General features: G+C 43.0%; 2 protein-coding genes across 6 annotated transcripts in view; one reads left to right on the top strand and one right to left on the bottom strand.

Annotated features, from left to right (window-relative positions):
• Window positions 1-4,575, top strand: part of tmem63c (transmembrane protein 63C) — a 45,135-nt gene extending 40,560 nt beyond the window's left edge. For 3 of the 5 annotated variants that reach the window (XM_083792709.1, XM_083792710.1, XM_083792708.1), the window contains 2 exons: window positions 1,257-1,340; window positions 3,045-4,575. In XM_083792709.1, coding sequence (XP_083648835.1) covers window positions 1,257-1,340; window positions 3,045-3,272 — 312 coding nt within the window. In that variant the 3' untranslated portion in view covers window positions 3,273-4,575. The remainder of the gene's footprint in view (window positions 1-1,256; window positions 1,341-3,044) is intronic. The other 2 variants (XR_014570898.1, XR_014570899.1) reach the window with 2 other exon arrangements.
• Window positions 4,576-13,125: 8,550 nt separating this feature from the next.
• Window positions 13,126-14,520, bottom strand: ngb (neuroglobin). The gene is made up of 4 exons (XM_083792743.1): window positions 14,365-14,520; window positions 13,722-13,824; window positions 13,470-13,589; window positions 13,126-13,353 (listed from the first exon to the last, which is right to left on the bottom strand). The coding sequence occupies exons 1-4, from the start codon at window positions 14,457-14,459 to the stop codon at window positions 13,201-13,203; spliced, it is 471 nt and encodes a 156-aa protein (XP_083648869.1). The 5' UTR covers window positions 14,460-14,520; the 3' UTR covers window positions 13,126-13,200.
• Between the last annotated feature and the right edge of the window lie 5,588 nt (window positions 14,521-20,108).

Genomic DNA, 20,108 nt, shown 5'->3' with positions numbered 1-20,108 from the left:
CCCTTAGTTTGTCAACAAGAATCAGTTATTTTTAGCACTTGAAGGTATATGTATCTAATATATGAAAAGAAGGTCCTGGGCATAAATCAGTGCTATTGAACACCCTTTGTGTCTGTGTGTTGGTTAAAAAAATATTGAACCAAGCAACGGAAAGTATTAAAAAGCACTTCGGACAAAACCTCTCAACTCTCTCATGCAAGTAATTGACAATAAGTCACAACACCAACTTTGATGAGGCAGTATTGCTTTGTTTTCTATATATATTTCCTGATTTTTTTATATTTCTGAAAAATGAACATTTTGGAGTTAGGTGGTTTCTTCCTGACAGCAGAGATGTGAGACATTGCACATCGAGGTGGGCTAACAGTAAAATAAGAAACAAAATAAACTAAACAGAAAGCCACCTTACATTACCTAGGCCAAAATAATATAAACACTTACAACAGTTAATCTAACTCCTAATCAGGAAAACAGCAGGAAAAGGTCAGCCTAAAGAAACGCTGTGTCGCTGCCCATCTCTACCACCAAACCATGGTGTTAAATCATTAACAGCCTGTTCATTGTAAATACAGTCAGTACAATGAACAGGAAGTGGTTGCTGTCCGTGTGGCTGGGAGAGGAGCGAGAAGGCTGCCTCTTATAGCACGTAGGAGAAATCACCTGTCAACTATATCTGCCAGACATAGTAGCCCTACCCCTTGCATCCAGCGGCCCAACCCAGTAGTCGTGCACTTTGAGTGGCAGGGGTGTGTATAATCCGAGATTACTAACCCTACTGCTAACCGTAACCTCACGCAGAAGCCACGGGTGAGTCTTGTCAGACTCACGTATGGTAAAGATTGTGGCACAAGCAGGTTTTGATACCAGGAGGTGTGGGTTGGGAGTCTACTTATTAGAGAGCCAAGCCACTGAGGCCGGTGCTGAGATGGGGCATTCGGTAGATCGGTTATTTTTGGCAATCGTCACTGTCGCACGACACTGTAAGTTTAAGTTAAGCACTATTCACACCTATTTTGTCACAGTATATAGTTTCCACAGCAACCAATGCAGATAGGTCGACGATGTCTGAATACACAAATCCGATTTGATCACACTTGCTAATAAGTCAGTCCTAAAGGTCATATTTGAGAAACAATTCAAACTAATCCGATTTGCCTTCAGTCTGAGCAAAGTCTTAGAGGCTGTAGTTTGGAACCAACTTGTCCTTCTGCCAGTCACGTGACACGTTTGACTCTGAACCCTGCCTTTTGTTCCAGATGTCTGACCACAGTGACCAGCCAGCAGAGGAGACATTGACTGACCCAGAGAGAAGCACTGTGACTTCTACCACTGCCTCCAGTGTACGTACAATATTACATTTTTGAGAGGTAGCCCCTTCTATGTCCAGCTTTGAGGGTTTGTGTAAACACAAACATTGTTTGGAGTGTTTGTGCAATCACGGTCATTGTGTAAACACAAACATTGTTTGGAGTGTTTGTGCAATCACGGTCATTGTGTAAACACAAACATTGAAGATGAAGGTGAGGGCGCAAATTGTGATTGGCCGAAATGAGATTATGTATCACTTCACACAGGAGTGATTTTAATAATAGGCCTAATAATTGTTATTTATATATATATATATATATATATATATATATATATATATATGTGTGTGTGTGTGTGTGTGTGTGTGTGTATAAATATGTGTGTGTACATATATATATGTGTGTGTGTGTGTATATATATATATATATGTGTATATGTATATGTATGTATGGCATCAGGGGTACTCGCCTACTTGGGTGGCGCAGGAGTAAAGTACCTGTATACCACCACCAGTCTAGGGGTTGCAATCCACCACAGTGCATCTGGCTTAGTGGCATAGCCATACGCTATACAGCACGAACACAATTGTCCATGTTCAAAGGAGGGAAGCTGTGCGTTGAGGGTGATCTTTGATGCTGCACCACAATAGGAGGAGTAGGATGTTGGCACTACATCCTCCCGGTGGAGCTCCGCACTGGCAGGTATCGTGAGCTGAACCACATTGGGAAGAAATTTTTAAATGCACCAAAATGTTTTCCTGCAGGGCTCGCTTGCTACTCCAAATAAAATAAATAAATATGAGATAGATAACATTAAGACAGATAATCAGGATTCCAATCTGCTGTACAGCGTAACTCTAACCCAATTGCCAACGACTTTTCTTTTTTAATTTTATTTCTGTAAACCGTAATTGTTGAATGTTGACGTTTCTTAACCAAAAATATGTTTCATATCAATATTTGTAGATGCGGACCATTGCGACTCTACACGGTCCATGTGAAAACTAACCCTGGGCGTAGTCTCTTTGGCAATTGTTTTGTTTTGGTGGTGTCTTGAGACTATATGTGCAGTCCTGGGAACACATCTAAGCTAGTTTCAATCTCTTGTTGTGGTTTACAGTTGCCTGAGAACTTGAGGCATCTTATTTTGGAGCTTTATTGATATTGCTATATCAATGAATCAGGCTGGACCTGTCTAAGTTTAAAAAACGATTTTCCCTGAATTGTAATATTTTACATAAATGTTATATAATGTACATATTTGTGAGGCAACAGAAAGGATCATTACTCTCTTCCACAGTCATGGGCATAGATTCAACCTGTCTAACATAGCATTTAAGGCCTTTGCAAGTGTGACACAGGTGGTCTTGCCTGGATCAGCGACGCGTCTCCACATGAGGGGCGCGGGCCGTTTAGCGCGACCACTGACCACCGCTGACCACAATCCAGCTATAGCCGCCCGCAGACGTGTGCACGAAACGAGCACGCACACGACAATTTCACAGGACCGTGGCCGCTTGCGTCAACGCCCCTCAACTTTTCCACGCGTCCAAAATAATCGCCCACCTCTCATTGAAAATGAATTACCAAGGCGCATCAGTCGCTTCCCGTCTGAAACAACCTTTAAAAGAATCAATGAAAACAACCGAATCATTATCTCATGCACTTACTATAGCGTTAATATGATTTTAGCCACTAACATACAGAATGACTTATGTGTCACTCTCCCTTCCCCAGCTGTTTGTGGCATCAGTGTTGCTAGAACCAGAGTTGAGCTTGACTCCCATGCCCTCTCCAGCACACCAGAGCTACGGTGCTATGGCCAATGCTCAGAGCTCCGGTCACAGCCCAGCAGACGAAGAGGAACAGGCCAAGACCCATGAAACTGAGCTCCAGGACCTCCCTGAGCCCCCTGACCCGTACTATTCCAGCCAACTCATGGACAGCCCCGTGGGCTACCAGTAACACCAAATGCCCGCCTGCTAATGTCCCTGTATCCTTTATGTGGGAAACACACAGAAAGAGCTAAATGCCACAATGCTGCATTTTCGCCACTGACCTCGGAATCCAACCCAGCTGCCTCAGACCCCTCACACTGGATTTGGGCTGATTGAGAAAGTCCCTTTGAAAGACTTATGAAGCTGTGGTCCCCTCCCGGGGGATAGACTTACGGTATGAGAGCAGGATGCCTGTAGACCTCAATATCTCAAAAACATGTCCTAAAGCTGTCTTATGACCATTAACCATGCATTAGTCTCCATGGATAAGATACAGTACATCTGCGTGTAAATGTACCTCTATAGATTCACTTTTGTTCCATCTTCTTTGAGGCCTAATTTGTGACACACTGAATGTGACCTGGCTGGAGTCTCCTGTGTGTAGGTCGACAGAGACACATGTCCACGACCACATGTGGGGACAGTTTTGCCCCAGCTTGCCCCAGCAGACCGACAGAGTGGTCTTGACGTGGGCGGACCTTCTGTGGCAGTGCTCTAGTGGCAGAGGGTGAGGGCAACACCACAAGAAGCCATCTGCACAGTGGGCAGAATGGAACTCAGAGATGTAATCTACACAAAATGTCTACAGAGGCACAAGAAGCCTGACTGTACCTGATTTATTACCATTTATTACCATTTTGAGGTCGCAATTTTTGCTCTTTATTCAAATTGACGGTTGTATGTAATGTAATCAATATTGTGGTTTGGGTTGGCAGTTTGATTATTCTATTTGTAGAGCCGTCATCTTTGTTAATCTAGTTTGACATTATGATCTGAGTTAAATATGGCAATGCATTCTTATTTGAAGCAAATTGAGAAATGAGTCATCAGAGGTCTATTCAATTCAGTCAATCTTATCGATGGTTGCCATGGTCGAGGTAGCAGAGCCAATTACACGATAGCACTGGTGTGTCCCCTCAATCTCTGGCACTACAATACGGTTTGGCCATATTGATATGTATGCTAGATGTGTGAACACACAGCCAGATTACATTGGATATTTCTTGTTTGTTTTAAAATAAAACTAAATATACTTATTATATACTTAAATTATACCCATATTCTGGCATCCCAACAATTTTCTGAAATATATATCGAACTGGAGTTTGAAGGGAATGGTTATGATTTCAGGAGGACAGGACTAAAATCCCCATTGAACAATTATTCGTGCAAATTTACTATCATAATTAATTGTATTTTTTTCAGTTTCCTTTCATTTCTTTTTGATTGATACATCCATGATATCATTCTCACAAATCTTATGAGAATCTGACAGCAAAAAAAGAAAATCGTAACAGTAAAAATACTAACCAAATTGAAAGGTGGATTCAACCGCATGTTGACAGTGTCTGTATAACGGAGAGATTGTCCCTATGCATTCTTCTCAAGGTCATAAGTTCTAAGGCTAAACATACTGATCTCTCAAATTACAATAACATGCTGTTATTTGCTAATTTTGACTTCCCAGGCGATGTGAAGGTTTCCATGTCAACCTGAATGTAAACGGAATGTGGTTTGTTAACATGCTGTCTTGCTGTGCCTTGAAGAGAAACTCCCTTTTGTCTGACAATCCAGCATGGCCTGACATATGCTGCATGGACTGAATCTGAAGCGCAGGGAAACCAGGGATATTGACTTAAAAACAAACACCTTTTGACAACCCAGATAAGTTTGTATTGCATAGAGGCAAGCAGTAGGCTCCTCTAATGATATTAATGCATTTGTTTTTGAGTATTTAAAAACAATTTATTTAATTTCATTACTTGTCTTTTGAGTGTGTGGATCTGTTTAGATTGTGGCTCGAGGTGCCTTCTCGTGGATGTCCCTCAGTGACTTTGCGGTGCTTTACTGCTGCGTTCTGTGATCACAAAAGCCAAGTTCTAAGCAAAGATAAATCATTTTGAAAGTTATCTAACCAGTGTCTCTCTTCTATCTTTACTTTTATTCTCTTTTCTATCTTTCCTTTCATGATTTTTACTTATCCCCATGTTTAATTGGAATTCAGCCATTGACAACATGACTTAACGGTTTCCCCCACAGCATCTCTAACAATAGAAAAGCTATTGTGTTCTGAAGTAAATTGAGCAGTACTTCAAAGTCTTAGTGCATCAAGTCAAGTCATGAAGGGTTTTATGTGATTTTAATCACATATTTGTGTGTAATGTGAATATACAGTAGCCTGCGTACTGTATTTTTAAAATTCATGTTTCTTAAATGTATCACTTGGGAGCAATTTTTCAGATGTGGTTTATGAACTGAAGGGACTATTACAGTGTCTTACAAAATTAAAGTTATTTGTTCCATGTGAAGAACAATGGAAATTGTATTTCTGCTGAACACAATAGCCGACAATAGAAAACAAGAAATGCCCATTGTGGGGTAAGATTTTATAAATACATAGGATAGATCAGAAATCTTCCTAAAAGATCAGTCTTTGAGCTGCCCAAGTGTGTTCTGGTTTCTGCTTTAAAAGTCTTATCACAATCATTTTCTCCTGAAAAATACAAAATAGATCAGTTTCTATAATGCTCATATAAATTGACTACTGCTGCGATCGAGTAAAAAAAAAAGAATGAAGATAAAACTGAATTTTCATGGTCCCTGTAACCATACAGTAACGGTAGGAAATGTTTTCAATAATATTTTTTATAGATTTTTACATTTTCTGACAAAGACAAGACAGGAAAAAAACACAAACAAACAAAACAACAAAGGACACAGTAATACACATACCCATTACCTACATCGAACCAAAAAATTATATACAAATATGGACACATTTAGTTTGGTGCTTGAAAGTCTAGATGGGTTATATATTGATATGCATATATTACATACTGTACGTACATACATGCATACCAATAACATACATAACTTTATCCATCAAGGTTAGTGGTATCGCTTCTGTCCAGGAACCCTATATGGTCAAGGTGGTAGCTAACTGAGGGCCAACAAATCTCATATGGGTCCCATATTTTATAGAAGGTATCTGTTGTGGAGCGTAGCAGGCAGGTTAGGAATTCCAAAGGCATGCACTGAATGATTATTTTGTGCCAATCTTTTTTTGTTGGTGGTTTCTCATTAATCCAAGACAACAGAATATTTTTCCTTAGATTTTCCTTAATGCTTAATTTGCTTTGCTGTACATCTGCTATTTCTGTTCACATACTGAAATCATTTCTGTAGACATTGCTATGTCTATTTGGAAATTCAGTGGTTTTTCCAGACTTTGTCTTGCTGGTAAACTGGTAAATCTTAACTTCTTAATATAGATTTCTCAAAATCATTGACTTGCAGTAAAATGAGGACAAACATTGGCCAGCCAGCTGTAAATGTGGGTTGTTATTTCTCCAAGGTTGAGGTTAAGGGCCAGCTTGTGATTGACCCCCGTCAGCCTGACGGATTTTCATCTGTCAAAAAGTGAAGTGCTGTAATGTGAAATTAAAAAGAAATCAGCTCGTTCCACTCATCCCGTGCCATGAAGTCATTATAATTCTCCGAAGCTGTGGTCTGCGCTCTCTGCAGGACGGCAGGTTGAGAGCCAGTGTACAGCTGACGGCGTATGGTTAATAGTAGGGGATGTGTTTGTGTACGTACTGCAATACTGTATGTTGCTTTCAGGGTTGATGTATTGCTTTCCGGCTTTTTGTCCAAAATGCTGGATTGTTACTGGCCCATTTGGGGCGGAGGACGGTAACTGAAACCTAAAGTTCAATTTTAACACACAGCCGCCCCTCCTGGCCACATGTATACAGACTATACACAAGCATGTACTTTTGCTGGCCATGACTCCTTACACAAATATCAAGTTGTGAATGTGAAAGTTGAATGGCGAATAATTCAAGAATTCTCTTTGGGACATGAGATGTCTACATACCGTTTGTTAATTGCTTTAGGGGAATCGGTGATGTTCAGATAATGAGGTAAACAACTGAAAATGGTGAACAAGAGGTGAAGCACACACAGAGGTATGTTTTGTGAAGCTTATTTTACTACATCTAATACTGTACCCTTTTTATGATGAAGGTCATGGATGGTTCAAGGTTTCTTTATTGTTATTTTTGTGTACGGGCACTAAGGACCCTATTTTCGTCCCTTATCCCTAAACTTCTCTGCCTTTTTGACTATTTTGAAAAACATTAAAAAGTAGATAAGTAGTTCAAATGTAAATTGCAAGCTAGTCAACACCTGTCTGCCACTCAAGACGTAGCCTAATTATGGTGTGGTGAAGGGAAGGGGGCGGGGCCATACTGGGTCTATGGGCATTTGTCCTGTAGTACTTGCTTCGAACACACACACACACACACACACACCATTTCAGAACATTAGCATGTTTGTGCATCATTAGCTGACACATGTCACACCAATGGGAGAGTGTTACGGCAGCCATATTGACAAAATAAGGTTGTGTTCCCTATTTAGCCAGGCTAGCCATTCCCCTGGGTCAACAGGCACAAAAGCAGCACCGTGACTCCGTTTGAGCTGAATGGAAAGAACCTTCATTAACTGGTAAGATGTCAAAAAGTAATTGCTGCTCCGTTCACAAACTGCACACTTATTAAATAACCATACTGTAGTTACAGATTTATTTATATATTTATTGGTAGACCTTTATTCATCCCGCTCAGGAAGTTGGCTGTTCAGATGGTCAATATTAGCACAGAAGGTGACCTGATTATCGGGCGGCCTATACCCACTCTAAGGCCGCCCTGTCTCGTTTCATTTTGACTCGTTTCATTTTCATTTTCTGAGACATTGCAAATCTAATGTTATGAGGTTTCTCTCTTGAACAGACTGGCTGTCATGCATTAAACCAGACCAGAGACCTTAATCTAAACGGTCCCTGCCGGAGCTCGGGAGACGATGCTAATGAATGCAGGAGCTCGCACTTCCATGATGAACTGACATTTTGAAGCAGTGAGCCTGCATATAAACTAGTCTGGGATCAGCCCCCATGCATACCACAAACCTCATTGGCCCCCAAAGTCACAACAGATGATCGAATGCATTGCATGAACCTCTGCCTTCACCTAAGTCCTAAGGACTGCATTGCAATGCAGAGCAGTATTGGCTATGGATGAATGAACATTAGGTTAGGTCAGGGGTCGGCAACCCAAGATGTTGAAAGAGCCATTTTCGACCAAAAATAAATTAAAAATCTATCTGGAGCCGCAAAGAAAATGTACGCATTATAATGCAGCTTGCCAAACTTTATTATCTCCGGGTTGCAACGAAACTAGCAGAATTTAGCATGCTTTCACTGGAAATGTCTTTCAACGTTACTTTTTTTGTTGTTTGATAGCTTCTCACTGCAGATTAAACATACAGGCAGTCAATCTGCATTGGCTGTGAAGGCAAAAGCCTCTGTCCACGAACTGTTAAATCCTCTATTTTTCGTCGGCTATCTTTATTTTTCTCCCTGTAGAAGCCGTAGTAGCGTAGCAGGCAGCATCCTCACACACCCACTGGTTTGTTTATAATAGACACCTGGCTGGCACGGCACGAGTGTGTCGCATGCTATGACGCAAATTTTTAATGCTACAGGGAGCCACTTGCAGACCCCTGGGTTAGGTAAAGTCCTGAAAGCCCTTTTGTTAACAAAAGAGGAAATTCTGCCCAAGAATCTTATACTTTGATTCACTCTTTTGATCGCCCTTGTTGCCATGCTTTCACCTGTCACAAAGTGAGTTTAACGTTGTTTAATACAATCAGATATAGTAGTTTTTTGCCACTCACTACTAGGCATTCTCGCATAACTTCCAGGTATGATGATGTCACGACATGTGCACCAATTATATGAAGATAGGTTGAAAAGTGGTGAAGTGGTCCTTTAATAGATTTTAACCTTGGACTGCCTAAAAGGCAACCTACCCCAGCCCAGATGGTCAGAATAGAATCTCTACCTCCTGCCAGATGCGATATTGTCAGTCCCTAATAGGTCTCAGTCTTTGTGGTGGTGCTTGCCGAAAATAAATGTTCAACAGCAGTCGTTTTCAGTGAGCGGCAGTATTGACAAATTAGCCAATACTGGCCTGTGCCGCGGCTGAGCGGTCCAGGCACCTAGGCCGGTAATCCAGACAGCGAGTCCCGAGCCCGTCAGCCTTTGCTTTATGTCTTCCCCCATCTCTCTCCCCCTTTTCCTGTCTAATTACTGTAGTATATCAATAAAGGCAAAAAACACCAAAGATTATCTTAAAAATAAAAAAAGTTGCCAATACCACAGCGTTGCAAAAGTTTTGGTGCCCACTAAACGGCTCTGGTTGACAAAGATAGCCAATTAGTCATAGTACTGCTTCTTGGATGATCTGTAAAACGGATTCATCTTGGTTTCCAACCCCCTCCCATCCTCTATGATTTATCAGCTGAGATTGAAGTACCTAGCCCTTCTCTTTCACCAAAACCAAACACTCATACATGCCGCTCTGGACCCTCACAGTTGCTATGACAACGTTCAATCCCCCTTCATTCCAAAACACATTGCAGACTTTCTAAAAATAATGTGTTTTCTTTTCTCACAGGCTCTTCTCCAGAATGTGTACAGCCTTCAGAATCAGCGCTGCAGCTCTCAGGTCCCATTCCCCGGTGTCCATAATGTAGTGGTTAACCTTAACCATATACTTCATCATAAAATAGTGAAAATAGTACATCTACAAACGCACAAGGCGTTGCATCGCAATGCCTTGTGAGCTTGTAGATCTGCTAACTTTTTAAAAATATTGTAATTTTTAAAACTAGAAGTTCGGGCCGCTAGTATGCCGGCATACTAGCATGCATCAAGTAAATGGGAAATCGAGTGGCAAATCAAGTGGAAAAGTGACTTTGCAAAGTGAGTTTAAAGTCGTTTAACGTCGTTTAATGCAATCAGATAGGATTTTCTGTTTGGATGTATGGGCTACACTTCATTCACCCATTTGTTTAGTGGACCTGAGGCAAGGCCAGGTAAAAACAAAGTGCCTCAGCAGACAAGTGTTGGCCCCCATATTGCTCTGTAGGCGGAAGTGGGACAAGTAACATTGCATCGGCATGCATAAAGCCAACTTTCATTGGGATAGAGAGTGTTTATAGCATTGGCTGTGCGGAGAGACAGATTAGGGCCATGTCAAATTAGGGCCATGATGTCAACCACTATTCCAGCGGCAGCAACAGACAGTCAGACATCTAGCCCACAGATGATCATGCGACGATAACAGTGATGCATGCAGCCAAACTGAGCGCGTGAATTCTGTTAATGAGGTTTACATCATAAGGTCTCTCAAGTCTCAACCTTTTTATATGTCACTGGTATTTAGCAAACACACTCAATCACACAAACAAGCATTTGTGTACTGTTGCGTGCAAATGAGGATTAAAAACTGGACTGTGTTCCTTGTCAGGTCAGCGTGGAGTTCTAGAGATGATCTTACTGTGACATTGTGCAGTTGCATGTTTAAGTGGGCTGATATGCTTACAGCGCTCTGATATTCAGCCGAGGTTGCCCTCGCTTCTGTAGCCAAGGGGAATTGGCCATTCAGCACACGGCTCTTACATAATGCTAGGGGACATGCATTCAGAGTAGAAAGTAGGAGAAATCATGCATAATATGATTGAACACTGAACATATAGCATTTCAACTATCAGTTATCGGTCGGAGACTGAAACAAACCGATTGCGGGTGAAAAAACACTGCTGAATGTCTTTATTTAGCGTCAGGAAAGCACAAAACATGTTACATAAAGTGTACATTACATTACAAGCTGTTTGGTTGAGAGAGTGCCTATTTGCAACAATACTGTCAAATGGGTTTTCGTTTTTTGGTAAAATAATGCTAGTGAAATCAGAGCTGCTCATTAGCAGCTGATAATGAGGTAGACTTTGACACACCCAATACGAACAGACCTGGATGTTAAGGAGTTAACAAACAGTTTGTCAATCATGGCTGCCAAATAGAGCTACTCTCAGCTAATTGAAAATAGACATGAGCCACAATGTGCATGAGGCCATGCACTGTTACCAAGAAGGGAACAGCTATAAATACAACACCTACACAGTCAGTTAACAAACAATACACTTGTAACTGGGAAAGCACAGGTTGAGCAGACTATGCAGGGATATTCACGTTCACAAATAAAGGTTTCCCCACTGAAATGTAGATAATACAAATAAAATAAAGCAAATGCAGCCATTACACTGAATAAAATATTATTCTGGTGGCACTGATTTGCTCCTTTGGGAGCAGCTGAAGTGTCTGGTTAATTATCTACCTTAGTACAGCACACATGTGGTTGTCCTGTGAGACTTATTCTTCTATTCTACAGGAAAAGACACGTAAAGCTAAATATTTTGAGGGCATATATCAGCTCTCTTATCACAGCAGATACACTTCGGAATACAAAAATAAACTTTATGAATGTAAACTCAGACTAAAGCGATAATAACCACCTAGCAGCGGTGTGGCATTATTATCAAATACTTGGCGTATTGTTGCAAAATTACTTGGCATTATAGTAAATATAATGAACCGAGGAAGAAAATGTTAATGTTATATGCCATGACATGTTATAGCAGCAATAATAATTATAATTCACACATAACTGATTATCGCAAGAGATTTGATCTAGATAAATTGAAGGGGAATTTAGGGGAGCACTATCATTGGGTCCCAGTCCCAAACACAGTCCCAGTTTGATATGGTGGTGGTGCAATATATAGATTATTGTGACCATAATGCATAACGGGTCTTCAAGCCCTGGATGTTTCCCCTCAACTACTTGGAGTAAACGAAACATGGCCGCTGTGTCAATGTGGTCAAGTACTGTTTGGAGCTAGATTAACTAATGTTTAGATTAACAGGCATTATTGAGATGAACTACAGCAAAACTACATCACACTAATACCAGTGGGACAAAACTGAATAAGTCAAAGTGAAATGATGCTCTCATTTCTTTGAGTTAAGATGTCCGTAACATCCAAACTCTTAAAGCAACAATAACAGTCTAGCAAGGTTAGAGATTAACAGTCAGAAACAGTCAGCTCAAGCCCCTATTGATTCTGTGAATAAAGAGGCATCACACACCATGTTAACGGAGGTGCCCATGGATGCCTTTAACAGTCATTGAGATCACAGAAGAAGCCATCGAAGATAATATAACAGTTCGTGTCAGTGTCTAGAGTATTTCTAAATGAAAACCCTTTAAGCCCTCTTACATTATTCAAATATAGCTGATCTAAACGCTCACAAAGCATTGCACTAGAATGTGTTGTGAGCTTGCAAATTTGCTATTTTCAAATAATCTTTCAAAACATTTAAAACATTTTGCCTATAATGATGAAATAGGGATGCCAGGGTTAGTTAATCATTATATTAAAGGTTACTGCCATCTTAATGGGTTCTGCATCAGGTTTGTAAAGTTTTATCAGAAGCTGCCAATGTGGGCCACAGTAATCATCACAGTTTGATTAGTGTCAGTTTGATTAGTGCCCAAATGTAATATCCAGTGTTTCACTATTGTGCAACTTTTTTAAAGATACATCACAAAGACCACCACGGCTATTGTTGTCATTTGAGTAGATATATCGATGCCATTATATACAAAGCAGTTTGAACTTGGAACAGTTATCGCCTAAAGCCTCGCCCTCCATGTGAGGACCTCATATGATGTTAGCAGAGCCAAAGCAGGCTGACAAAAATCCTCTCCACTTTATAGCAGCAGGGTCAAGTAGCTACAACATCCACAGAAAAAGAAAGCGAACTCTGTGAATGTCAATCGATCCAACTATCACTGCTGTGCGTGATTACACCGTACATTCGCAAACACAACACAACCCGTAATCACAGAGGAAATGTACAGCAGCCAAATCAGCCGATCTGCAAAGTTACACAACCTCACTCCATGGCAACTAATGTTGAAGGATTTGGGTCAGTCAGCCTTGTGCTCGCTGTCCGTTGGCCACCCTTGGCTCATGACCGCCTCCACAATGGTGTACAGGTTGAGCCAGGCTTGTTGCATGGGGGCACTGTACGCTTCTCCCAGGCTGCATTGCAGCATGTAGAGGAGGGACTCCCCCACCACCTAAAAAGAAGCACAAAACAAACAAGGGAACACATACAGTGTCACAGAGATGTCATGATACAATTATGGATGGTTGAAATGATTTGATTTGAATTGCTGTTGTAAGATCGCCTTACACCAAATGCCTTGATGCTGACTCCTGCTGTTGCATGCTTCCTTCCCAGTTTCACCAGATAGTCCTTCAGAGCGAGAAGGTTGTCAAGGTTTCTGACGGCTGCATCGAGGACAAGCATCACCTGGAAGCAGATAAGTATGTGCACACACCACAAAAACAAAGAAGAAAACGAATGTACATGTTGAAGAGCTCAATGCTGTGTCTTGAGAGTGAACTGCTGTACTATAGTGTGTATACGTGTAGCGGAGCTCACCTTTGTGATATGATCTAGTAATTCAGCATTGGAGTAGTAGTCTTCAACATAGGTTGTGTCGAAGTTGAAGAGATTGCGGAGTGAAGGTTCCAGCTCAAACATTCTACAACGGATACATACAGTTCATTCATTTATTTAACTATTTAATTTAAGCCTCACAGGTCCATTTAACACTTGATGATTTGGCTGTGCACACATGTCACACTATTCAATACTAGAGGTGCATGCATGCAGGCACAATATCCCTCTATAAAAGCTAAATCAGATCTCGTCTTCTCGCATCTTTTTGGCAGCCGCTGTTTCAAAGTAAATTGTACATTATTGCTGTCTGTCGCCAAGCAACAAGTCAAGCCTTTGGTCTCAAGTGTGCTGTGCAGGAGCCTGGAGGAGCTGCCATAGGTTATCTTCTCTTTACACCTGTGCTACATTAGCAAGACTGCACTCCAACAATTAACAATTAACACAAAATGTAGCAGCTATCCTTTACCATGTCCTTCTTGCGTTTGTGCAAAGCAATGCACGTGAAGTGAATTAATAATAAGTATCCTCTGCACAGACCAAGTACCTTAACAGTTAGGTTTGTTTTCTCACTTCACTGTCATTCCCATCAATGCATACAACCATGTAGGATATAGAACATTACCTGTTGAACATGACGACACCATGTGGAATTTTGTTTTTCCCCAGGCTTTCCCAGCTGCCTCGTATCAGCTCCTTGTCCTTCTCTGCCATTGCCATCCTCGCTCTCTGTCTCTTGTGTCTTGTGCACGTGCAGAAGTTCTTCTAGTGGAGGAGAAGCAGCAGCTATTCTAGTGGACCAGATGAAGGTGCAGTTGGAGGAAAGCCATAGCATGATATAGTGACTCCACGAGAGGACACTTCTGCTGACCCACCTGGAGAGCACAGTGGAGCATCAAGCCGAGACAGCGACAGTATTATACATCGAGAGGTTGGATGCGATCCCTGGCAAAGTATGTGGACGAAGCATGCTGTACGTTGGTTAGAGTACACTTTTTTTCTGAACTTCTTATGGCAAAGCCAGACTGTGTGTGTGTGTGTGTGTGTGTGTGTGTGTGTGTGTGTGTGTGTGTGTGTGTGTGTGTGTGTGTGTGTGTGTGTGTGTGTGTGTGTGTGTGTGTGTGTGTGTGCGTGTGCGTGTGCGTGTGTGAGTCTGTGCGTGCGTGCGTCTGTGCGTGCGTGCGTGCGCGTGCGTGTGTGTTCGTGTGTATGTGTTGTGTGTGCTTTTGCGCACACAGGGACTTGCCTGACACCCTGATGCACTTGCTCTCTCTCGCTCCACTGCTCCTGGTGCAGTCAGAGGGATACAAGTCCTACCACGCTCTTATCTGTCACACTGACTGCTCTCTCTCTCTCTCTCTCTCTCTCTCTCTAACTGATATGCTCTCTCTCCAGAGCAGGGATATTATTCATGCCACTGAAGGAGAAAAAGAGGGATCTCTCTCTTTCGCTTTCCTGAGGCTGCAACGATGAGCCACAGCTCCTCCTGCAGGTGAACTGACAGCGACGGTACCAGGGGGGCAACTTGCACATGTAAACACAAACACAAACAAACATGCAAACCAACAGTTGGCCCTTAATTACTTACATCCCATCCCTTTTTTGGGCATGTCATCATTCGCGTCAGTGGTTAAACCCCCTGTCGGTGAATTATCTGCCACCACCTACCACCTAGGCAGATATTATCCCTTACTTATAATTCAGTCATAAGGCTTCACTCATTATAACTGTTCATAATTATGCATAACAACTTATAACAAAAACACTTTATATAACTGATCAAGTTATATAAGTATGTGCCGTTTCCCACTGAACTTATAATGCATTATTTTATTACTTTAATAAAGTATTATTAGTATTATTTTAATACATCACTGAGGATACGTCCCAGGTGCATCCATGTATGTATTTTGTTTTAGTTATTCTATATATGGTGACTCATAGGAATAGACTACGTGACAACCAGGAATAGTCTGGTGACCACCGGAGAGACGGGTGGCAGCCGGAAAGTAGACGGCACCCGGGAGCAGTATGGGTTGGCGCCCCAGCCTGTGTCTTTCGTGAGGAAGAAGCCCAACAAACCCACGGTGAGGCCTTTAGGAGGGCCATTCAAGCCTCAAGTGGAGTCTGCAGCACCACCAAGGGCAAGGTGGAGCCTGCGGAACCGTTGCGGCTCGAGAATCCACCATTCCTGAATAAAGTGCCTGGTGCTGGGAGTCTGTGCAACGCACAGGGCCTGACCTGGTGAGAGCAGGAGTGGACCTGGTGAGACGTAGGAGGGGCCAGGACAGGAGTCAACCCACAGAGCCTAGTCCTTCCACTCGCCAGAATGGTACCTCATGATGCATTATAGACTAAATCTTTAAGTAAAGTGCTACCAACATGTCTTATGCTATTCATTGTACAGCAAAGTATATTGGGCTTAAGTAATAAGGGGACTGCCAGCGCATTGGGTGTTGGACTGCAGAATAACCTTTCATGTAAATGTTAACAATAGGTGCTCTCAAGTGGTTTGTTTTCAAGATGGAGTGGTCCATTTGAGGCCTGTATCATCTACTCCGTGGGCGTGTCTCGTTTGACCCTTAGTGAACTTCACCACAGTCTGATTTTATTATACACTGCTTTCATCTTACTGTATATTAATAGAAATCGCGGTGTCCTTGTTGGCACTGCATGGACAACCAGCGGATTTGCTGCCCTTGCACTTTCAGAATCAAACGCGTGGGAATTTTAATATTGTACAGCGGCTAAAATAATGAGCGACCTCCTTGGTGAAATTATGTTGTTGATCTGCTAAAAGAGGCCACTCCTCAAACACCCTGATCATAATATGTGGTGGCCAAACACTCACCCTGTTATTAATCTAAATGAGATATGTTGTTTTTTCCCACACACAGCCCCCCCATTGTAAGGTACTGTAGCTTGTTTACACACTGTAGGCGGCAGCTCTCACATTCCTTTGCTGTGAATCAGTCCTTACTTTGACTTAATATAATCTCTTGGGCCTTATATACTACGTGTGTGTTGATTGATTGATTGATTATTTTATTAGACAATAACATTTTCAAACAGTACAGGGTACAGTCAAAGCACATTGGTCCAAAAGGATAGCACTGCAGAAAGACCTTGTGGTCTTGTTTCCATTCGGGTCCCATGCATTCTCCAAAACATGATAACTATGCTCAGTGGCCTTGTGGTTATAGTGTCCTCCCTGCGACCTGTTTGACACTCATCATCAAGAGTTGGATTGGGGCCCGGGTAAGTCCCTGCGACATACAGTACCAGCGTCATGTCCAGGGGGTGTGTGTGTGAGTGTGTGTGTGTGTGTGTGTGTGTGTGTGTGTGTGTGTGCGTCGCGACACACACACACACACACACACACACACACGCAAAACATATAATAATAATTACATTCTATCTACTATTTGCATTAAATGTTCCTGACTGTATTATTCCTGAGTAGGCAGTTACTGGTCGTTACTGGTCAACATGTTATCTGAACCCCAATCTGAGAACCCATCAGCAAATAAAGGAGATGTGTCAACAGTCTGTCTCAAGAGACTTATCTGAACCCAAACAGACATCTTCAAATGGTTACCCTGCAGTCCAAAACATACATTTTCATTGTATTACTTATATAAGGTTATACGTAACAATAAATTAATCAATTTGGCACTTACTGTATGTACACGATACATCACAAATTCACTTATTAATCGATTAGGCTTTTCAATTGATGGTGTGGCCTCTAAACTGGATGTTTCCAGTAATGTGAGGGACAGCCTTACAGGAGCCTCTCCTCAGGGTTCAGTGCAGCGTGGGGAGGGATGCATGGTTCCCATGACAACCTTATTGGAGCCCTTGAAGCTTTGTCATGTGATGTTTGAGGTGTTGGGATGAACTCTCCGACTATCTGTCACATCTATAGGTAGTATTCAAGGGACCTTTAGCTTAGCAACATCTTTTTTTCATGAATCTTCAAACAAAAGCAAATGTTTGTCACACTTTTATACCATACAGGCCTAGGCATAGAAATATTGTATTTCCTTTTTGTAGATCACTTGATTTAGTGAATTTCTTTTTTTAATATATTTTTTATCCCACGATTTTGTAACCCATTTTTCACCCCTGTGTCAATCATCTAATGTGATCCTGGGCTCTACACACCCTCCGCCAACCTGGGGAGAGCAACGGACTTAACTCATGCTTCCTTCATGCTTGAGTGTCCAAGTTGCTCCTTTACAACTGACAGGGGGGAGTTTCCCTGGTTTGGACGTAGCGCGTGGAAGGAACACGTTATTCCAACCAGTTCCTTTCCCCTCCATCAGGCGCCCCGGCTGGCCAGGGGGAGGCAGTTTAGAGACCAGGATTACTGCATGTTTTTGTGAGGGTACCTACCCTAGGGGACATGGGGAGAACATGCAAACTCCGCACAGAATTTTTTTGATTTAGTGAATTTCTATCTAGATTTTGACCGCCTGTAGTGTAAAACATATAAAAACAACGAATCCAATGGCCCCAAAAGTGATGGTAAAATATTTGTATTCAGTTGAATTATGATCGGATGATAGGATTATGATACAGCAGTATGGCCAAACAAAGATACAGGTAAGGATATAATAGAGAACTGAATTAGTAGTAACACTTGTAAAAATATAAGATAACAAATAATAATATAGCTGTGTGAACTGAGCGGTGCAGGCTGCTCAACAACAACGCTTACTGGCTGCACTATAGTGCTCAGTATGCAGTGTTGGGCAAGTTACTTTGAAAGCGTAGCTTGTAAAGCTACAAGTAGCTCACCATGGCAGTAGCTTGATCAAGCTACATAGCTACACCTGGAGAGATGTAGCTTGTAAAGCTACAGCTACATGGAAAAAGTAGCTCAAAGTAGCTCAGCTACTTTTTATTTTTCAGCGTTAAATTGAGAATGTACATGCGGGAGACCCCTCCTCCCCTCTGGGAGACCCCTCCTCCCCTCTACCCCTGCTCCCCCCCTGCTCCCCTCTGGGAGACCCCTCCTCCCCCTGCTCCCCTCTGGGAGACCCCTCCTCCCCCTGCTCCCCTCTGGGAGACCCCTCCTCTCACCCTGCTCCCCTCTGGGAGACCCCTCCTCTCACCCTGCTCCCCTCTGGGAGACCCCTCCTCCCACCCTGCTCCCCTCTGGGAGACCCCTCCTCCCCCTGCTCCCCTCTGGGAGACCCCTCCTCCCCCTGCTCCCCACTGGGAGACCCCTCCTCTCACCCTGCTCCCCTCTGGGAGACCCCTCCTCCCACCCTGCTCCCCTCTGGGAGACCCCTCCTCTCACCCTGCTCCCCTCTGGGAGACCCCTCCTCCCACCCTGCTCCCCTCTGGGAGACCCCTCCTCCCACCCTGCTCCCCTCTGGGAGACCCCTCCTCCCACCCTGCTCCCCTCTGGGAGACCAATCCTCCCACCCTGCTCCCCTCTGGGAGACCCCTCCTCCCACCCTGCTCCCCTCTGGGAGACCCCTCCTCCCACCCTGCTCCCCTCTGGGAGACCCCTCCCCACCCTGCTCCCCTTTGGGAGACCCCTCCCACCCTGCTCTGCTCTGGGAGACCCCCCCACCCTGCTCCCCTCTGGGAGACCCCCCCACCCTGCTCCCCTCTGGGAGACCCCTCATCACCCTGCTCCCCTCTGGGAGACCCCCCCACCCTGCTCCCCTCTGGGAGACCCCTCCTCCCCTCTGGGAGACCCCTGCTCCCCAAAATTGTAGCTTGTAACTTGAGTAGCTAAGCTACAAAAAATGACCCAAAAAGTAGCTGAGCTACTTGACGAGGTACACAAATATTAATGTAGCTAAAATACCACAAGCTACAGCAAAATGTAGCTAAGCTACGTAGCTCAGCTTAATACTCCCCAACACATGGCCGTTTTAGGCTCTCTAGGTCAACCAGCGGTATTGCAGCTGTTCATACCCCAAACAGACAGACAGACACACGCAGCCAGTCATTGGATCGGTTAGGTACCGCTCAAAACACAATATGCAATAAGCACACTAAGCCAAAATCCCAGGAGTAGATCGATTTGAACGGTTTCATATAATTCAAAATGGTGGGAGATCTAAGGTCGCAGGTCAAAAGTCAGAACACAAACGTTGTTTGGCATGAGGTGGCGCATATGTGTCTCGAAGTTTTATTGCTGACGGTCAACCGTTTCATAAGCTATGGCTGTTCAAAGATTGCATTTTCAATTGCGTGCTGTAGCGCCACCCTTTGGCAACAGTTGTTGACTTAAAGGTATATTCAGTGATTTCACTCAAAAAACCTTAGGTTTCGTTTTTGGCTGTGGGACCCAGCCTTTCGTCCAATCAGGATAGAGAGTCAAAAACGAAACATAAGGTTTTTTGA

This window comes from Protomyctophum parallelum, assembly GCF_964188405.1.
Source record: "Protomyctophum parallelum genome assembly, chromosome: 20".
NCBI classification, from domain to species: domain Eukaryota; kingdom Metazoa; phylum Chordata; class Actinopteri; order Myctophiformes; family Myctophidae; genus Protomyctophum; species Protomyctophum parallelum.
Note: the sequence above shows the minus strand (reverse complement) of the source record. Positions and strands in the feature narration are given on the sequence as shown.

Excerpts from the sequence above, each read along its gene's own strand:
- ngb (XM_083792743.1), bottom strand. The coding sequence starts at position 14,459 with ATGGCAATGGCAGAGAAGGACAAGGAGCTGATACGAGGCAGCTGGGAA. Across the intron at positions 13,825-14,364 it reads GGTGTCGTCATGTTCAACAG|AATGTTTGAGCTGGAACCTT; the intron begins GTAATGTTCTAT and ends TATCCGTTGTAG. Across the intron at positions 13,354-13,469 it reads TCAGCATCAAGGCATTTGGT|GTGGTGGGGGAGTCCCTCCT; the intron begins GTAAGGCGATCT and ends GCTTCTTTTTAG.